The sequence below is a fragment of the Hetaerina americana genome, unplaced genomic scaffold (genome assembly GCF_022747635.1).
Source record: "Hetaerina americana unplaced genomic scaffold, ioHetAmer1.1.p SCAF_40, whole genome shotgun sequence".
NCBI lineage: Eukaryota > Metazoa > Arthropoda > Insecta > Odonata > Calopterygidae > Hetaerina > Hetaerina americana.
Window position 1 is genome coordinate 4,019,235 of NW_027286986.1, and position 19,424 is coordinate 4,038,658.

Here is a 19,424-nt window from a genome sequence, read left to right on the forward strand (position 1 = left end):
ACGAATTTTATAATTAGCGAGTCAGATCCCAATCCCTCCCGAATGTCTAGTCACATGAGATTGTTTTAAAAACAGATTTAGCCGACATTGTGTAGAGGAATTTACTTAGGGATGAAAATATACGCTATTATAATCGCAATGATTGCCGTATAAAAGTCTGAGCCGAAGGGACATAGATTAAGAACGACCCTTTGTGTTTCGAAATTGAGGAAGACAGAGCTTTAAAAATGTTACTACGCCAACATAGAACCTTTTTGTACAGACCAGGTGGTAAAGAAATTCGTGGTTTTAATCATATATAATATTTATTCATATGCATCTTCCAGAACATTGGGAAAGGGAATGGATAACGGAAGAGTTATTTCTAGTAGAATAAAATACGAAAGAACGTTATTATTAAAAAAATTAGAAATAAAAAATTGGAATTTGAAAGTACTTGAAGATAAGATGAATTATTAATAAAACACTCCCGCAGAAAGTTATCGTCACTTATCACGTAGGGAATCATTTCAGTAAACAAGTCCAATGAACAGTTGAGCTCAACTTTCGACTAGCTAAGTTACATTGGGGGCGTTTGTGGAGAAATTATATCGGCATGATTCAAGAAATGTTTTTAAAAATCGAATGCATTACCTGGATGTACTTACTAATAATTCTCTGACATCGTAAGTGTCGATCATGTCAATCCTGTTTCACCGTTCCACAGCTGTTTGTTTTGTTTCAAGGCATGAGATTCACGTGATTCCCCTGTTTTCGAAGAGCTTCAATACCTTACCTCTCATTGGTGGGTGAGGTGATATTCTTCCGGGGCGGGCCAATCACAGTGCAGCTTGTGGCAACGGCCGGAGTACGAGCTCCTACGCGTTTGACATCAATAAAGGAAAGAGTTTCTTGGGTGCGGATCTGTGCGTTGTTAACCCGTCGTCGTTGGATTATAGACGTATTCTTTTGGACCTTTTTGTTTTAAAACAACAATATGAGCATTGCTGCACTTATACAAGCCGCTGAGTTTTTAGAGAGGCGGGAACGAGGTGAGTTGGGATGTGTTTTTAGTGTACATAGCTAGTGAATCCACGTCAACATGGCTCCCGTGTCAAGTTTGTTTCGTATAATCAGCTGATTGTGACGGATTTACTCTTCTTTTCAACGCAGAGGCTGAACATGGATATGCCTCATCACTGCCTATGCCAGATGATCTCAGGAGTGCCAAAAGGCCAAAGACAAAGAAATCTCAGGGAAACAGGTAAATAAAAGATTTATTTTACAAATCCTATCAATTGTGCCTATTTAGAATGCTTTTAATTTGTGTTCTTTAGGTTAACTGAGTACGTAGAGCCTATATTTGTTCATACGTGACTCTTTCGTGCTATACCGTAATGGATTCTTTTTCTGGTTGGCAACAACAACATGGAACACATGCTCGATATCCTAATCGATGGTGACGCCACGATTTGTCATCGAAAATAAAATATCCCGAAAGAAATGTTTATTCTGCATGCCTAGTTTGATAATGAAAAACGGCCAATACAGTGTAGCGATATTAAATTTTAATGCTGATAAGTGTTTTCTTTTATTTCCAGGACAACTCACAACGAGTTGGAGAAAAATAGGTAAGTAGTTAAGGTGTGGGCAATTCCCTTTAGTTTTCACGTGATGTGTGATACTAGCGAGTGTTATAATATTTTTCGTCGTCTTAGTGTTTTCTGTACGTAAATATTGTGAATCATTTCTTCGAAACGTAACCGAGTGACCCCGCTGCGAGTGGACGAAGTGATTATTTCGATTTATTTCCAACGTAAAAATGTTTTTCTTGGTTGCATAGACCCAGTATTTGTTGTGTTATCGTCATTGATCACGTTTAAACGGCCAGCATCCGGACCAGGTGGCCCCGCGATGTTTCCTTACTCAACGGTTCCTTCTATGGTGTTGGTGCTTCTGTTGAACGTTTGTGATCGTGAATGCTGGCGTTCGTGGCGGTTGCAGAGGGGCGGGGCTGTCATGAGGTTGGCTGTGGACGGTCCCCAGCTTGCTGCCCGCAACATCCTTCAACCTTTGTTGCCAAGTGTCACGGGATGAGGCGAAATATCCTGGTGGCGACGACGGGCGTCGAGTGTTTTGCTCTCCAGATCCGATGGCGGTGGGCGGAGCGAAACTCGCACTGCAGATGACATGACCTTCCCGCCCCTAATATTCTATTTACGGTGCCCGATCGATGCGATTTGCGTTTCCGTTCAGTCAATTCCTGCATGCAATTATACGCGTTCTCGCGTCTACAACCATTTGCCCAGTGTACCATTTCAGTTTAATCGCGGCCCGATACTTCCAGCACAAGCCGCATCACCCGTGGCCACCAGTGCCTTAAAATCGGGCGACGAAAGCGAGTCTGCGAGTTGTTGACCCACTCGTGCCCCCTGTCCTCGCTTGTGCATCATGTCTGCCGTTGCCAAGTGTCGCTGATGCCCACGCGCGTGATGCTTTATTGTCTATTATGTATGTTTGGCAACGTGGGTTTTTTGAGACGGCTCTCCGGGGCCGATTCACCCAAGTTCAATAAAGGGTGGTGGGCGGGAAGGCAGGCTGCTTGGTTTCTGAGGGGTGGGGGGAGCATGGTGTGCTGCAAACGGGGGGGGGGTGATGTAGTGAGGGCGTCGGGGGAGGCGACGTGGATTTGTTTACTCTGCCCCCCCCCTCTCTCTGGTCGACCCAAGTGCGCTCCCCTAATCGCGCAGTCACCTCATTGCCGCCGCCTCAGACGAAAGCGTAAATGTGTCCTTTTTACTTCTCGCCTCGGTTCTATTTCACCCATCTCAAGGGCCGCACGGTAGCATACGTGACCGCAGCCCTCTCGTTAATTTCTCTTCACCCCTTGGACGATTCACTCTTCCCTGTGCGCTGTAGCGGGCTTAAATCGACCACAGAGAGGTCTCGTTCGATTTTCCTGGTCCCGCAACTTAGACCAACTTCATTTTGGTGTGTTTGTTTCTATATAAAAACCATAAACACAGTAGTCAACCCGAAGGTTGGTTTAGTAGGTGATGGTAGAGTTCACCCAGTAATAAGCCCCATACGGCGTGTGAAATTCACACTTCAGGGTAGGGGGCCCTGTGCCGGTTATGGTTTCCCAGGAAGATCTGGTACCCGAAAAATCACATAGCTTGGGTGTAGCTGCAGGTGCCCAGGGTGCCTTGCCCGGGAATCGAACCCGGGACCCTGTGGTTAGCAGTCCAACGCTCTACCCACTGGTCTACCGCGACCCACTGTTTCTATATACATAAACGTTAGCCACACGCGTAACGATTGCGCAGAAAACTTAGAAACACATATAGCCATTCAATTTAAAAAAATTAATCGATGGCTTGGTCACCTTTTTCAACGAGAGGAAGATGTCTACATACTTGTATGTATAAGTAGACATATGTACACGCATATATATATATATAGATATATATATATAGATATATATATATATATATATATATATATATATATATATAGATATATATATATATGCGTGTATGTATATATATACACACACATATATATATAAATTATATATATATATGTGTGTGTGTGTATCGAGGACGTCTTAGGTGTAACACGTGTACATACATAGGTAGATGGATCTGAATAATTTAATGCGTGCATATTCTTAACAATGATATTTTCCTCCACACATGGACATAAGCCCGGGCAGCTTACATAGCTTGGATGAGCTCAGCGAGCGATTGCATTGCACGGAGAGCGCTCTCCTTCGTGCCGGTTTACATTGCGTATTGCCGATGCTCGCGTATTTAGAGGCAGATCGAGGAAAGGTGCCATTACCATTTCTCTTATTTTTGGGGTCGTTTTCCCTCTGTTTAGAGGGGGAGTTCTTTCATGTGGTTTCCACCATCCAGTGCTGTTACGTCCCGAGTTGATGTCGGGGGCATCTCTTGCCATCGTCATACTGTCGAATTTTTCCCTACAAATTGCGGGCGTTTGCGTCCGATCCGGGGATACCTATCCTTCGTTTGAAAGATATTGTAATCTACTACCATATAATAATATACTCTCTCCGTGCACCAAGTCCGCTCGACCTCGAAGCCGTGAGGTCGGATCTGTGTAATGTCAACGCGACTCGCTCGGCGGCCTGGGATATATGCCTCCCCGCCCGCCCGGGCTCCTGGAAAACCGTTGCTCTCCGGGCTCCCCCCTCCCCACGAGTCGAGTTGCGCGCATGACCCCCTCCTATTCTAGTGTTCCGCCTCCCGGTCTTGCGCAGTGTTTGTGTTAGCCCTTGCCCTCTCCTCCCCTCTCCCTGTCATTTTATGTACCGTGTCTGTGGTCTTGTGCTCGTGTGTGTGCGCGCCTACCCATGATAGAAAACCCGTCCTCTCGCGGTGCCCCCTCCGGAGACGCCCCCTTCCACTCTGACTATTTAATTGCACACACAAACGGCCGGCCAGCAGGCTGGCTGGTTGCCCTCCCACCCCACCCACCCACCCACTTGGCATCTTTCTCCGAGCCCATCTTCGTTCCGCGTGGGATTGATTCCACTCTCCGCCGCTCTCCTGCCCGTCGCCATTCCCGTGTGGTGGGTCGCGAGTGGCCTAACCTCGGACCGGACTGTCCTGGGTTCGACCCCTCCGCTCGCCCCACGCTGCTTCACTCGGACTGCGTGGTATAGTTCGGGGGAGCACTCTGGGAAAACACAGGGGAGGACGCTTGACCATAAATATTAAGAGACTCCCACTAGATGTGTGCAATACGTGAACACCAAGGGGAGCTCACTGCTTGTCAGAACTACCAACCGTTTGAATTCTCTGCTCGGATTCCCTTCTATCGTTTTTTCCCGCGTCTGTCACGATTTCTTTTTGCCTCGTCTTCGCTGGGAGCCTTCATTTTCCTCGTCTTGGTGCCGTTGCATCGCCGCGGTTGCCCATTCGGCAGCCTCGGACTCGATTTCGTCATTTGGCTGGGCTTCCGCCGTGAGCGAGTGCGCCAGCCTGTTTTCTTTCTTTCGACGCCCTCGGCTTCCCCACCTCTTATCTTACCCGCTTTCCGTATTTGCAGTGATTGATCAAACTGGTCATTCCGGAGCACATGACCTTGCCATTCAACCCCTATTCGTCTTTGACACATTCAAAACACGTCTTTCCACAAAAAAAGGATAGGTTGCAACGAGTGTCTAAATGGCATGTGGGTAATGATAACTACAAGTCCTACAATATCCGCGTGAGATATATAGTACTTCTCAAAGCATTGCCGAGGAGTTCTTTCTGACAAAAACGGCTTTAAACTTGGGATAGAAATAATTGCGACGAAATAAGCTTCTTAGAATAAAAAAGATAACGTTTTCCCCCTGACGGTGTCGTTCAATTATTCTGATCTCTTATCGTTCGTAAGTGAAATGGTATCTTAAATCTATCTGTTCTTCGCTTGATCTTTCAAATGATTCTTCTTCCCGTGGTACGTAGCGACTAATAATGCATTTTCGACTTCATCGATAAATATACCATTTCGGCGAGAGGTTTAATCCCTGTAATTTAACCTTCTTTGCTCCATTGAGTGATTCCCAACGTAGCTCATCAAATAATTTTCATGCGCTACTCAGTTTATCATAACAACGTTTTGCCATTTCCTATCCACGCTGCATGCGATCCAATTTTCCAATCAATCCAATCTATGCAATCTAATGCATCAAAGCTATGTGCGCGATGTTTCATCGTCGAGGCGGGTGACGTCTGCCCCTCTCTTTCCCCCTCGCAATTCGCGCGTCATCTGACTTTCTCATTCGCGTTCTTTCGCCCGTGCTGGTATCTACTGCTGCACCCACGCCATCCCCTTCGCCCGCCCACGCAACCTCCCCTTGCTCTCGTCTCGTTTACCCCGCCCTCGTCCTGCGGCCCTTGTGTCTCCCGTTCTTCCTTCGTGACAACTCTTCGGAATCTCGAGCTGTCGGCGCGATCCTTAAAAATGTGGACAATCGGTAGTCGCTATGGTGAAGCAAGGCGAATATTGTTAGCCATGCCCCGTCCAAGTGCGAGGGGAGGGGTCCTCTCCCTTCCGTAATCTCCCCCCTCCCCCCTAATTCGTGGTCCGCGTGTAGCATCCGAAAGGTGCCTCACTTTGAATATGCGGAGGATGTGGAAGGATCCATTATGTTCTCCGGAATGTTTTGAAGAATACTTCGCGGCGGATACATAGCTCTTTCGACGAAATGCTCCCGCAGTCGACCGTGTGTCGTGTTGGGTGCCACCCTGGCATTGTCTCCCGGCGTTCGCGAGTTGGGATTGTATGTGGGTCACGCTTCGAAGTGGCGTCGTGTGTTGCCTGCCAATGCCGCCTGGTCGCGTGCGATTTTGGCTCTTACCGTCGCGGCGAGGCGACCGCTAGCCAAATGATGTCGGGAAGCGTCTGCCTACGGTGGCCGCCCACTTTCGTAGAAATACTCGCGAATAAGTGCGTCGCGACGACTGAAGTTACCTTCGACGAGAGGTGCTATTGTGTGGTGGCGTGGCGCTGATCTCCCGGCGATCGCCTGCCCCAGAAGCGAAAGTGTCTTGTGGTGAGAGATGGGGTGAGAGTGGGCGGGTTGGTTTTATTGGGAGAGGACACGGGGATGGGAGCCGACGGGTGACCCTTCCGACTCATTGCATTCGTGAGGGAGTGTGCGTGGTGGTTGGGGGGGGGGCGCCAACTCGCGTGCTTCCATTGCGCCTTCGGTCCGCGTGGGTCAAGGGTCCTCAGGGGGCCTCCGAATCGGTCGTCCGGGTGGTTTTGGCGCGCGTCCGTGTCATCTTGGGTTATTTGAGCCCCCTCGATCGATCTCCCCTTCCCCCCTCCACAAGGTCGACGGGCGAATTGAGCGTCGGCAGGTACCAAATCGATTGAATGAATCATCTCTTAGTTCTGCGCGTTGGGAAGCGAGCGGGAGATCGAACTCGTGCCACAGGATGATCGAGAGCATTTCGTAGGGCGGCCGAGTAAATTGTTCAATATAATATTAATAAGTAACAATATATTTGTATGCCGTATTAATGGGGAGTCTCTTCTTACGACTCCTTATCCGACTTCATCAATGAAAAGCCAAGTTGTAGGTGTTGTATTATTTTCAAGGAATCTGTATTGCTTCTAAGATGTGGTAGTATATTGTACACCTTGGAGACCTATGTGCACGATTTATCTTTTTAATTACACCGGGTTTGGCTTGGCATTAAAGTTTTAAATAGGGTAAACATAGAAGTCTTGCAGAGCAATAACCCTTCAATACCACTTCTTAAGTACTGTACAACTTAATGGCTGAATAAATGCCTCGGTGGAAGCAACCCTTGATGAAAGAAAAGAGGAAAGGCACTTTAGAGTGGATTCTGACAGGTTTTAATGAGTTCCACTCCCGACTGAATATTCTTTAAATTATCCGGAATGAACTAAGGCAAACTGTGGAAGACATTTATTTTGAATGAAGTAGAAAAGCGTGGGAGTTAGTCGCACTTCACTAGTAGTCACTGTTGAGCTGGAATTTTCAAAATTCATCGGGTGTTACTCATAGGTACAATATGGAGCTGGACACTCGTTCGATGGGCGAACAAGTTGCACGAATTCGTCTGATGGTATTTTGACTGATAAGATGAAACCACCTCAAATTTGTAAATGGTGCACTCATTACCCATCTACATCTGGTTCATACCCCGCAAGTGGCCGCAAGGGCGTGTGGTGTTAGGACACCACCCGTAATTTAGAAAAGAAAACCGCATGCAAAAACCACAAATTCATACATCCACAAAAAACATGGCATACATTCATGCAAGAACACTTACACCCCACACACATGCAAACACTCAACGACCAACTAACATATGCCTGAAAGTATACCTAACAGCTTTGCAGTGTTTAACTTTGCTCCGACTTGTAAATTCAATGTTTTTAATATTTCTGAAGTGACTTCGGTTTCTTACTATTCTGATTGTTTGGGGAAAGAATGAGTATTTGTATCTATCTATCCTGGAATCTATCTCCCTTATTTTATCTTTGTGGTTTGATCTACCTAGAGTATAGTGTGGGGCCATTATAATACCTTCAGTGTCATAGTTAAACTCGTTTGTTCTCAACCTTTCTAAAAGTCTAAGCCTCGCTTGTTCTGTCCGCACTTCTAGTGGTTCCCGGCCTAAATCCCCTAAGATACCTGTCACACTTGTGTCCTTATCATAACAATTTTTAACGAATCTAGCAGATTTTCTGAGGACTTTATCTAATTCTTTTTTCCAAATTTTCTCCCACGGATCCCAAATACTTGCGGCATATTCCAAAAGACGTCTAACTAGAGCAAAATAGCACCTCTCTTTAACTTTTTCATTGCATTTCCCCACCACCCGTTTTATGAAGCCAAGTTTCTTTAAAGCTGATCCGCATATTGTCCTGATATGTGCTCCCCATGAAAGTCGTGGTGTTGGAAACAACCCCCAAATATTTAACTTGATCGGCCGTAGTCAGTACTGAACCCTCTATTTCGTAGTTTATATCCTGTTCGTCGCTTCCTTTGTTCCAGAATTTCAAAACTGCGCATTTATGTGCACCCTTATTTTTTATTAAACTCATTTCCAATTTATTAGATCTGATTTAATATTATTTTGAATTCTTTTTCAGTTTTAGCCATCCTTATTTATAATGTCGTCATGAGTGAATGCTGTAATTTGGGCTTTCAACTCACAATTAAAGAAAGGTTAAGACCCAAACCTACCAGGAGCAAATGTCATTGCTCCCGCGAACCCAGCTAAAGTAGGGGTCATGAGAGCGCCCGAACCTTTCCACCACGTCAAGGTTGTAGTCCACGGGGAGGGGGGGTACACAAATAACGGAGAATGGCAGTGGCAAACCTGGGAAAATGGCAATAGTTAGTATGGATAACTACGAAGTGAAATGTCGCGGGGCGTTGACCTTGAGATACTTGTTGCCATCTTGAGCCCCAGAGGCCAGCTCCCCCTCTTTGCCTATCTGCACTCAACCTTTGGGTTGATCACTGTGGTTTTGTGGGCGTTCCCAATTTCGCCCGAAGTGAAAGTGGGGACAGGTTCAGCAGAAACGTTGCCTCGCCTGATTCCCAGCTCTGTCGTCAGACGGCAGCGGGGCGTCGTTCCCGCCATTTTAGGAACAACACGTGACCGTGAGAGAGGTCACTCCCCTCCTCTTTCCCCTCCTTCACCCCTCCCCTCCCACCATCCCAGCCAGTCCGTCGATTGGAAGAGCGCGCGTGAATCTCAATCCGCAAACAGTGCTTGTGGCAGACATATGTTTTAGTGCACTGCTAGCCACCGCTGCCCATCCATTCAGTTAATCCGTGATTCTTGCGTCCGGTATCATTTGTTTTTCAGAAAGAAGGAATTGTAATGCGTGATTTTTCCTGCTGTTATTGCGGTGACGAGATTCGGGAGAGGGGATTCGATTTTCCTCAAAACTCAGCTTTTCTTTATCTCTTTTTCAGTTCCAAAATGAGAATGTTTCGCGCTTTGGGGCGCCCGTAGAGTGCAACGTCTTTGCCTCGGAGGCACACGATCGAATCCCGGCGCTTGTTTTCTCTTCCTCTTCATTTTATGTCTTCTCTCGTCCGGAATTCTCTCACCTCCCATTCGCCTCGGCTCCTCCAATCACATCTGCCCCATCATCTCTCTCTTCCGATCCACGTTTCCTTTGCCCTCTCCAAGTGCCACTTCTCTTCCCATGCCACATCCGACGAAACACCCTTGGTATCGCTGTATAATTTTTTAGCATTTCCCAATGGGCTCTTGAGTATGTGTGTTTTCGAGAGGCCTATCGTTTCCTCCACCCCTCAGATCTTTGGAAAAATTATATTAGGAAAATCGTAATCGCTGCGGAACCCTTATTCGAAGTAACCCTCGTTTGTATTCCTTTCCGGCGTCCGCCAGCCTCGATCTTCATTGCCACGTTTCGGAGCCGCGGTGTGACCCTGCCCCCGACGCAAATTGCTTCTGATGGAGAAATGTCACCCCAGTTCCTTGCTACGCAGTGCACCCGTTTTTTAAAATCGTTTCCAACGAAACATGATGACACCATTTAAATCATGCTACACGCAAACGTCATAACTATCTGGTACTGTGTTGAAGAGCTCAGTTTGACATCACGGGCAGTTCGAGCCGATCGTATGATTTCTCTCGTGTTAGCATCAAACCCAAGTCTTTCATTTCCCATCTCTCGCGCGCCATGGGCTCCTGAGACCCACCCCCCTCATGGTGTGGATTGATTGGGCTTCACTTGGGTATCTCAATTGGATGAAATGACGAATTTGCAGCAGAAACCCTCGACGTCACTCGCCGGACGCAGCCGACGACCCCCCCCTCCCTCCCTCTTCCTCCTACCCCCCCCTCCCTCCCTCTTCCTCCTACCCCCCCCTCCCTCCCTCTTCCTCCTACCCCCCCTTCCCACGCCTCACTCGCATCCACCGTCCCGTGATCCTCCTGCGAGGGCAATGACCACTCAGTCGGCGCGGCACCTTGCAAGACACCACTTTGGTGCGGTTCGGAATGCAATACCGCACCAGGAATCCAACAGAAACTATTAGTACTGAAATTTTAGTGACTGACGACGAAGTTTGCACTGCGGTGTCCCAAGTTGCCCGTGGTACTTCTCGCATTCGAGCCACCAGCTGCTGCTGATAATGGGAGAGTTAGTTATGACAATGGCGACAAAGCAGGCCGCTTGGCTCAAGTTATTGTTTCCCCGAGGGCTGTCGTTGGCAGTTATTCAAATCCCTGGTGGTCCGTGGGAAAAGTGAATTTGGCGCGGCATAAATGGCGAATGCCTTCCTTCACTCGCCTCTCCCTCCCTCTCTTCTCCGCTCCGCCCGCCACAGCTGTTCGAGGGGGCGTGAGGGATGGAGGCAGCCCTCTCTCCCTTTCTGCGGTGCTGGGCTGCTATGAGGGGCGCTTACTCCTCCCTCGCCCCGCACCCCCTGGCGCGCGTGCATACCCCGTCGGAGGAGGGCTCGGAGCCGCGCTCACAGCCAATCGCCTTCGCCATCCCATCGGAGAAGGGGCGCGACGGACTGCTCGCTCGGCGGATCCTCACACCCCCCCCCCTTCCTGCTTATGTGTGTTTGTGTAGTACCACAGGGGGAGGGGGTCGAGCAGGGGCGCCTGCTTGCCCTTGGAAGGGGCAGGGAGGAGATGGACGGCGCACTTTCGCCATATTGCGGACGTTGCGTCGGTCGCCTCCGCTGTTGTTTTGGTTTCGAAACCCCCCTCCCCCCTGGACCGGGTCCGAGCCCCTTTTTCTCCCCACCCCCCGAGATCGGCGCGAATGTTTACACCGGGTGCCGTGGCGAAAGTGAGTGAGAGAGGGGCGCGGCTCGCGTGGAGGAGGGACGTGGGCGAGAGAGAACGGCGGCGGTGGTGGTAGGCCGCGTGTATTTTCGGCCGTGCGTTCCCTCAAGAGGTCGCAATTCCTCTTCCAGTCAGATTTCGGTTCTTAAGGCGCCGTGCGTCGTCGTCGGGTTGATGAGAATGCAGCGACGTTGATGTCGGTGCGTCATTCCGGTCCTAGGAATAGTCGCGCGTGGTCGGAGCTCCTCCCTCGGTCGGTGTCGCTTTGCCGAGCAGAGGCCTAGTCTCGTCTTGACGGTGTGTTCACGTCGCTGCTTCGGGATGGCAGACTGGGCCATCGCCCGGGATGACAGTTTGGTGTCTTCTGCTCCGGGCATGCAGAATTTCCCCTTATCTTGTGGAATGGGGTCGCCGCCACTACCCTAAAATGACTAATCCTGAAAAATATAATAGTCGTCATTTTTTGCCATGCTCTGCTTAGAAGTGAGCTCGTGTAATTAGACAGATTATAATGCTTGTCATTAAACGAAAGGAAGATGTCCATCGGAGATATTATTCCGTGGGGCAGTTGCGAATCGCGAAAAACAAAAATATTTTCGAACAGCCTCCAATTGAGTTTAGTTATGCTGCGTAAGTTGTTGGCACGTAGTTTACTTCTGTTAATATTTACATTATACCTGTGTAATGAATACCTGGAATTACGCTTAAACCTGGGTACGCTGAAGAAACAAGTAGAAGTTATTTGGAAGTGTGTGCGTCATAGTAGAATATAGAAAAAGGATTCGGCAGTGTCATCATCGGTTTTACTGCTGTGAAAAGTGGTTCAAATCCCGCGTCTCAATAATCCATCGAATCCTGTGCGAAACCCAATCTGAGGAAACCTTGGCGGCATCAGCGTCATGTGGGCGAGTGCGTCGCGCATGCCACATGTTGCGTGCTCCCCTCCCTTCCCCCCCCCGCCCTGTGTGGAACACCCGTTCCCCTGCTGTGCCCTGCCTCCGTTAAAGTTGACTCGTCGTGAGTCACGGCGCTAGCTGTGGAAACTCGTCGAAGACGCCTGTTCCATTGGCGAATGGGACTCCGTAATGCTTTCGTGATGTCGCCTGTGCGCTTGGAGCGTCGGCTGGACGTGCCTGCATCCACCGGTGCTGCCCCCCTCCAATAAATCGCTCTCACCCCCGTTTCGCCTCTCACCGCCTCCGGGGAGGCGATTGGGAAACGCCCGGTGTTGGGTTCCCCGCCAATCGGACCGTCCAAATGGGCGCGCGTCACATAAGCGCTATTATTAGTGGCATTGCTTGGTTGGCCAACAGTGGTAAACGTTAATTCACCTGTTACTTGTTCCGACTGTTCGCTGCCACGCACCCTAGCGGTTGCTTGCAGGATACTAAAACAAGAAAAAAATACATAGGGCAAACGTTACGGCCCGCGAAGTCTTCGTTAGCTGGGGGCTATAAGTTTTGGCACACGCCTTCCAGTCAGCATTTTAATTTTATAATTTTTATTGCACTCAGTCGCCACATTTCGTACTTGCTACGATTTGCATCCTGTAAGCATTCCGCTTTATAAGGGCATGGCTCCAATTGAGTAGGGTTAGGTGTCCACATAATGCATTGCTATTTAGTCAGTTATTAACTTTGGTATGTAATTCAAGCGGTGGCATTTTCATGTCAAATCCGCTCTTGTTTAAAATGCTTCTCTGCGAGTACTAGTAATTGCTACTAACTCTGGATGCCTCGTAGAAAATATTTCCCTCGACACCTCCGATGGTCAATATCCCCTCAATCGTTTTTGCGGGAATCGTTTGAAACGCCCCCAGTCAACTGTTGCAAGGGTTTAGTAATACCCTCTCGGCATATTCATAAGAAGTCTGCTTTTGCACTTTGTAAGAGATTTATGGTGGAGGGGGATAGAAAGAGACCTGGGCGAGCAGGACGTAAGCCAAGTGGGGGTGGTGCGGTGCGCGCGCGAGCGACGGGATCGCCTCGTGGACCCCCCTCCCCCCTCCGCACCATTCAGTGTTGTTCTCTTCGTCGTTTTTGGTGATCCCTCGGGTTCCTCGCCGCGGCGCTTTGTATGGCGATGTCAAAGCCAATCCGTGAACCCTTTTCCTCTTTGGATGAGCGATTTCTTGCGTGTATAATGTAAGGTAAGGAATGTCTGTACGCTCAACAGGATTCATTACGCATATCCTGTCGACATGCACTACAATAGCATTCCCATTAACAAACATTTTGGGGGAAGAGCTTCATTAATCCTGGTAATATATGGGTTGCCAAATGAAAATCTAAATGCTTCGGGAAAAGGGGACGGTGTTATCTTTTCGTGTGTGCCTAGATGCGTCGGTATTATGTATGAAAGTGGGTCGTGTTAGTCCAGGAGGTAGAGCGTTCGACTGCTGACCGGAGGGTCCCGGGTTCGATACCCGGGCAAGGCACTCGGGGCACCTACAGCTCCACCCAAGCTTATGTGATTTTCCGGGTACCAGATCATCCTGGGAAAATATAACCGGCACAGGGAAAGGAACTGGCCCCCCTACCCTTGTGTGAATTTCACACGCCGTATAGGGCTTAGTACTGGGTGAACTCTGCCATCACCTACTAAACCGACCTTCGGGTTGATTACTGTGCTTATGGTTTATGTATGGAATTGACAATCTTCAATTCACTGCGTTTTTGGAAGAAAAATAACTTCTGTCGACAGCTGCCGTGTGTGTCCCTGTGCACCCAAGTAATAGCCCTCGGGTTGTAGTAGCGCCCCCGATGGGAGGTCTAGTCGAGCGGCCGTCTAAATGGCCCCCGAACCCATGGCATGGATAGCGGTGGCTTCGTGATTCTTGTAGCCGAGTGGCCCGATGGATATGCCGACAACTCTCTTGGATGACCTTCGAAGAATAAAGTTTTAATAACCTTGAAAGCAAATTGAAGTTCAAGTAAACTTTTTCTCCACCGTCGATTGCCATTATCACTTAGACCTAAGATTCTAGTAGTACTAGTAGTCTAGTAGTCTATCGAGGCCGTGCTTAGGGATAGATGGGAGGAGAGATTTCTCCGCCTTGGTGTCCGTGGAGCTCCTTCACACCACGACTCTCCTTCCGCCGGCTCTGCTCCTCGTCTTCCCGTTTCCAAACAAACCCAAAGAGGCTAGCTGCTCTCCTTTAAGTATTTCCATTCGACTTCCACTCCTCATTGTTTTCCTTAGTTGTTGTCTTTCGCGCGTAAGTTGATGTGTAACAAAATGGAAAGTCCTCACTGTGGAGGTCTTTTGATTCGCCCCCCCCCCTCTTCCCGCTCCCGCCTGGGAGTGGAGGTGGGTGGGAAGGGGTTGTCGCGACAACTGACCGAGACCGACTGCTCTGCAAGTACGAGGCCGCTTCGATTTAAACGCTGGTGTCTTCCGAAGCAAGGAGTATGACCTATGCGATGAGGGCAGCCCTGATAATCAATGACGTCGACACAACCCCCTCGAGGACACCTTGGACACGGAGACGCGGGTGCATCGGGGTACGAGTGGATGCAATCCATCCACCATTGGTCAACCGAACTGAAAGTGATGGGATTGTGGTTTCATATGTTTTGACCTTGAAATTACATCCAAGCAATTGTTTGCCACTTGACCCTCCCCCGGATATTTACGTTAATTTCCGCTGAAGAGGTGGTCGACCGGAGCTGTGGTTTCATCCCGAGTCTATTGACCCCCGTCATTTGGGGACTGAAATGGAAGGAAATTTACATTTAGGTGGAAGAGTTCAGCACTTAACATATCGTGTTTATGTACTCTCGGTGATGCGGGCATTCAAAGAGGGAAACCCAGCAAGTGGGGGAAAAAATTCAAACGGTTTTTGCCGCATTGACAAGGGATGGGCGTGCATTAGCGGTACACGGTAAGTTACAGGGTAAGGTGAATGAGTGCGGATTCCAAGCAGAAAAACACCGTGGACGGGACCTGAAACACGTACCTTACCGAGCCGATGCTCCACCAATTAGCCTATCGAGGAAACAAAGGGGGAAATCCGCGGGGTGGGGGGTATGTATGTACACGTATGTGTTTACCTTGCTGGTGGTACTTATGTGCCATATGTTGGATTCTAACCTCAGTGCTGCCTCCTTGGTGCAGGATGCTGTGTGTTCAGGAATGGGACGGGTGAGGGATGCAGGACGCTTCTTCGGAGTGCGTGGTGATTCGGATGGTAAGCATGGTGCTGCGAGCGCCAATGGGAAACGAGTGGCAGAACTACAGGAGAGGTAGTGTAGTGCATTTTTGGAAGTGACCATGGGGTTTGGTTTGGGAGAAGTAACGGAGGAGCGGAAAAGACTGCGGTGTATGCATCCATCCGAGGCGGTTTGGTTGCAGGGGTTGGAGCGAAGTGCAATGGTCTTGTCGACTCCGGAGGGTCAAACATCCGTTATTGGTGCTACCCGGTGCTGTGCCGCACGTGGTGCGGCAACAACTTCCTTTTTTCATAAGCACAAACCCCTTTAAAAATGGAAGTAATGTTGCCGCACCCTGTATTTACTCCACTACCACTGGCAATACAATTTACATTATTACTAACGAGTTTTCTGTAAATATATCAGCATTACTCGAGGAATACTCACATTTTACGCTTAAGCGCCAAGACAAATATGATGGACGACGATGATACCAGCTGTCGGCTGCTTCCTGTTATTTATTATTCATTAATAAAAAAACTTCGAAAGTTCCCTTATCCATTTTTCCACTTCCCTCTAGCATAACCGCAGAGGGTATGAATCTAAATCAGTTGGCCACCAACAGTTTCCCAGCACCGGCAGCCCTCTTTGACTGTACCAAGTTCTGCTGTGGCACTCTTAGCCTCCTACATCCCCCCGCTATCATAAACATTGCCATCATAATAAAACCATAAACACAGTGATCAAAACGAAGGTCGATTTGGTAGGTGATGGTAGAGTTCACCCAGTAATAAGCCCGACGGCGTGTGGAATTCACACATCAGCAGGGTAGGGGGACCAGTTCCTATCCCGGTTTTGGTTTCCCAGGAAGCTCTGGTACCCGAAAAATAACATAGCGTTGAGCTGCGCGAGAGGCTTCCCCAAGAATCGAACCCGGGCCCTCCGGTCAGTAGTCCTACGCTCTACCCCCTGGACTTCCGCGACCCATCATTTCCACCAGTCCAATCAATAATCACTTCTCTCCTTTCGTCCCTCGTCGCAAAAGCCTTGCCATGGCCGTGGTCCCTCTCCTTCTCCTCCTTGATGTGCTACATGAGTGATTTGTCTTCTGTTGCCATCCGCTCTCTTGTGTAAGGGTTTGCGTGACAACGGCGGCCAAGTCCTCGCTATACATATCAGCTGCCGGGCACAGAACAAGCCCCGCTGGGCGAGTCCCCTACTTGCCAGCACTCTACCCATTCTATCTCGTATTCGGTTCTTGCGACAAGTAATGTCACTGAATTCCCGTTGCCTTCCTCAATCACTGGTTTCATTGGAAACCCTCACTCAAACGGCCGCCCCGCTTGACCCTAGCAGTCTCCTTTACCGAGGAAGGGACACTTTGCAGACTATCGTTCTTCTGGCTCCTACACTTTGACCTCTCTGGCATTGGTCTCATTGCTCCCGCCAGCACCGCTCAACCAGAGGGTCATAGGGACTCGCGAGCCCTTCCACCACGTCAAGGTTAATTAATTCCTTCTGGAGAGGTGCATTAATATGTTCGGATCTGACGGAATGTTTTGTCGTGGATTAGGGTAATGTGGAGAGGAAGGTGGCTTCGGACAATTAGGGGCCTCGAAGAATTAAATGACTCTCTCAAGGGGTGACCCTGGCAATCTCGGTCGTCGTTGGCTGTCGCTTCCCAGGTAGAACTTTCGCCCTCAGCATCCCCTTCTCCCCCCCGTGGTGGTGCGTGGCCACGTTCCCGAGGCCGGCGGTGGATTCCGGGCGATCCCAAGGCAGCGAGTGTGCCTCGGAGATGGTGGATGACGCCCATCAATCCGGGGAGGGGGGGCACATTGCTAGGTGCGCACCCCCCTCACTGGGCTAGCCCCCTCCCCTCGTGCGCTCGCGCGTGTATATATAGTCCGCCACCCTATATATTCCGTTCCCAGCTGGATGCGCGCACCTTGCCAAGTAGCACGGCGATAGTTTTCGGCCCTCGATCCTCCCCGTGGACCGCCCCTCCTCCTCACTGCACCGCGGGTGGAAAGAAAGTGGACGGTGAGGAGGTTAATGTCGAGGCAGTTGGGGGCAGGCGGCCCTCGTTCGGGGGGAGGGGAGGGGGCTCGTTGGAATGAGCCATTGGAAGATCCACGGTTCCCTCAAGTTTTAGCGACCCGTACCTTACGCAAGTCTTGTTCGGTGTCATTCACTCGTATAATGCCCTCCAGGTTACATTTTGGCGATATTCTAAAGGTCAAAGGAATTTTCAACGTGCAGCAAGTAATTTTAGTTTAATAATAGGCAGCCCGACTCGGTCCTCCCTCGTATAGGGTGGTGGCGTGGATGTGGGTGACTCCTTTGTGCCCTTGGCTCTTTCCCCCCGTGAGGGGGTGCTTTCGTCTTTGCGCCTCGCTCGCACGTGCGGCTCCGGGGGGGGGGGGAAGGTGCGCTCGGGCGGGATACTCGCCCTCGCCGGGGATGCGCGACCCCTGTTATCAACGACAATGCCTGCCTTCTTTCGGCATCGAGGATAGTTCAACCGGTTGATTTGGGAGGATAGTCTTCGGAACCCGTTTCACTTCGTAACACACATTCTGTAGTAATGGTTGATTTTTGTTGCTCAGTGATGTTGCTTCTGGTCTTCATGTTCCTCGTACTCTCTCAAAAGTCGTTCGTAAGTCAAGAAATCCGAAGACTGCGTAATTCTGCCCCCCTCCGATTTTCCCCTCCAGGCTAATGTAGGTACGCGTACACCGATAGACATCTGGCATCCGTATGTACTTGGCTTAATCTATTTGTCCATAGGTTTATTTGGACAACTATTATGATATTTTTATTATTCAGAAAACTCTAAAGCTTTGGGCCATCACGATTTTTTATGACTGCGATTATGCCGTGCTTGAATACACATTGTACGTCTGTTCGTTTTATGGATTTGTAAAGTATATGAACAGCCATTTTTCCCCGAGAAAACCACTCTTCATTTGGTCAGTGTGCAGGACATCCCGCTGTCTCTCTTCAATCTCCGTTCGTCCCTTCTGAAGTTTGGCGCCCCGAGCGAACGGGCCCTCTCCCGTAGTTCTCCCGTGTTCCCTTTTGAAGTTTTTGCCAGCAATCGGACGGGGGTCGCCTCTCGGGGGGACACCCGCGGTGTGGCCAACCCCTTGAAGCACCCCGTCACCCCACGTAGTCCTAGGGGATCGGCCACCGCGTTCCCGGCCGGGTTTCGAATCCCTGGCCCTCTGTTTGGGCGGCAAGTAACCCACAATGTGCCCTCTTGCACGTCATTTCTGCGATTCGGAAACCGTTCTAGTGAAGTGGTCAGTTCCTCGTAGCTTATGGCATCTGCTGGTTCCCTGGAAATTCGGGATGACCCGAGCAATCGCAGCAGACTGTCCAGTGTCCTTTCTCGGATCTCCCGGCTATTGACCCTTGAACGCTCTACCCTTTGATTACGACCCCATTGAACGTGGGTGTCAATATTTTCTAATACCCACTGATAAGGAAAGAATGATCCTTGTTGAGTTCAATTATACGCCCTGCGAGCCGCCGCTACGGTGTGTGACAGGTGGCCAATAAAACACAAGGCTAATTTTGACCCGAACATAACCCCACTGCGCTCGAACAATGTTATTATGATCCCTAGTTGTACGTGAATAAAATGACATCTGAAATCTCTGGAATTTTATCGGCATGATCTCCCCTACCGTAGTACGATGGGAGTCATAATACATTTTCAACATCACTGCATAAGGGATGTCCTTCCAATGTATGCACTCTGTAATTTGAACTTCGCTCCATGAGTGATACCCAGCGTAATTACTCTTGATATTCTGGATACGCTACTGAATTTATCATACAAATATTTTACAAATCTATCTCCTTTACGCTGCACGAGATCCAATTCGGCAATCAATCCAACTGTGTGAGGTGGTGAGGCTGGTGTGACCCCATATACTGGCAGAATATCGTA

At 49.4% G+C, this 19,424-nt stretch overlaps 1 protein-coding gene across 1 annotated transcript in view; it reads left to right on the forward strand.

Moving 5' to 3' along the window:
* Nucleotides 1-873: 873 nt before the first annotated feature.
* Nucleotides 874-19,424, forward strand: part of LOC139692743 (max dimerization protein 3-like) — a 121,858-nt gene continuing 103,307 nt past the window's right edge. Inside the window, exons 1-3 of the mRNA XM_071590989.1 lie at nt 874-1,031; nt 1,153-1,243; nt 1,581-1,610. Coding sequence (XP_071447090.1) covers nt 977-1,031; nt 1,153-1,243; nt 1,581-1,610 — 176 coding nt within the window. The 5' untranslated portion in view covers nt 874-976. The remainder of the gene's footprint in view (nt 1,032-1,152; nt 1,244-1,580; nt 1,611-19,424) is intronic.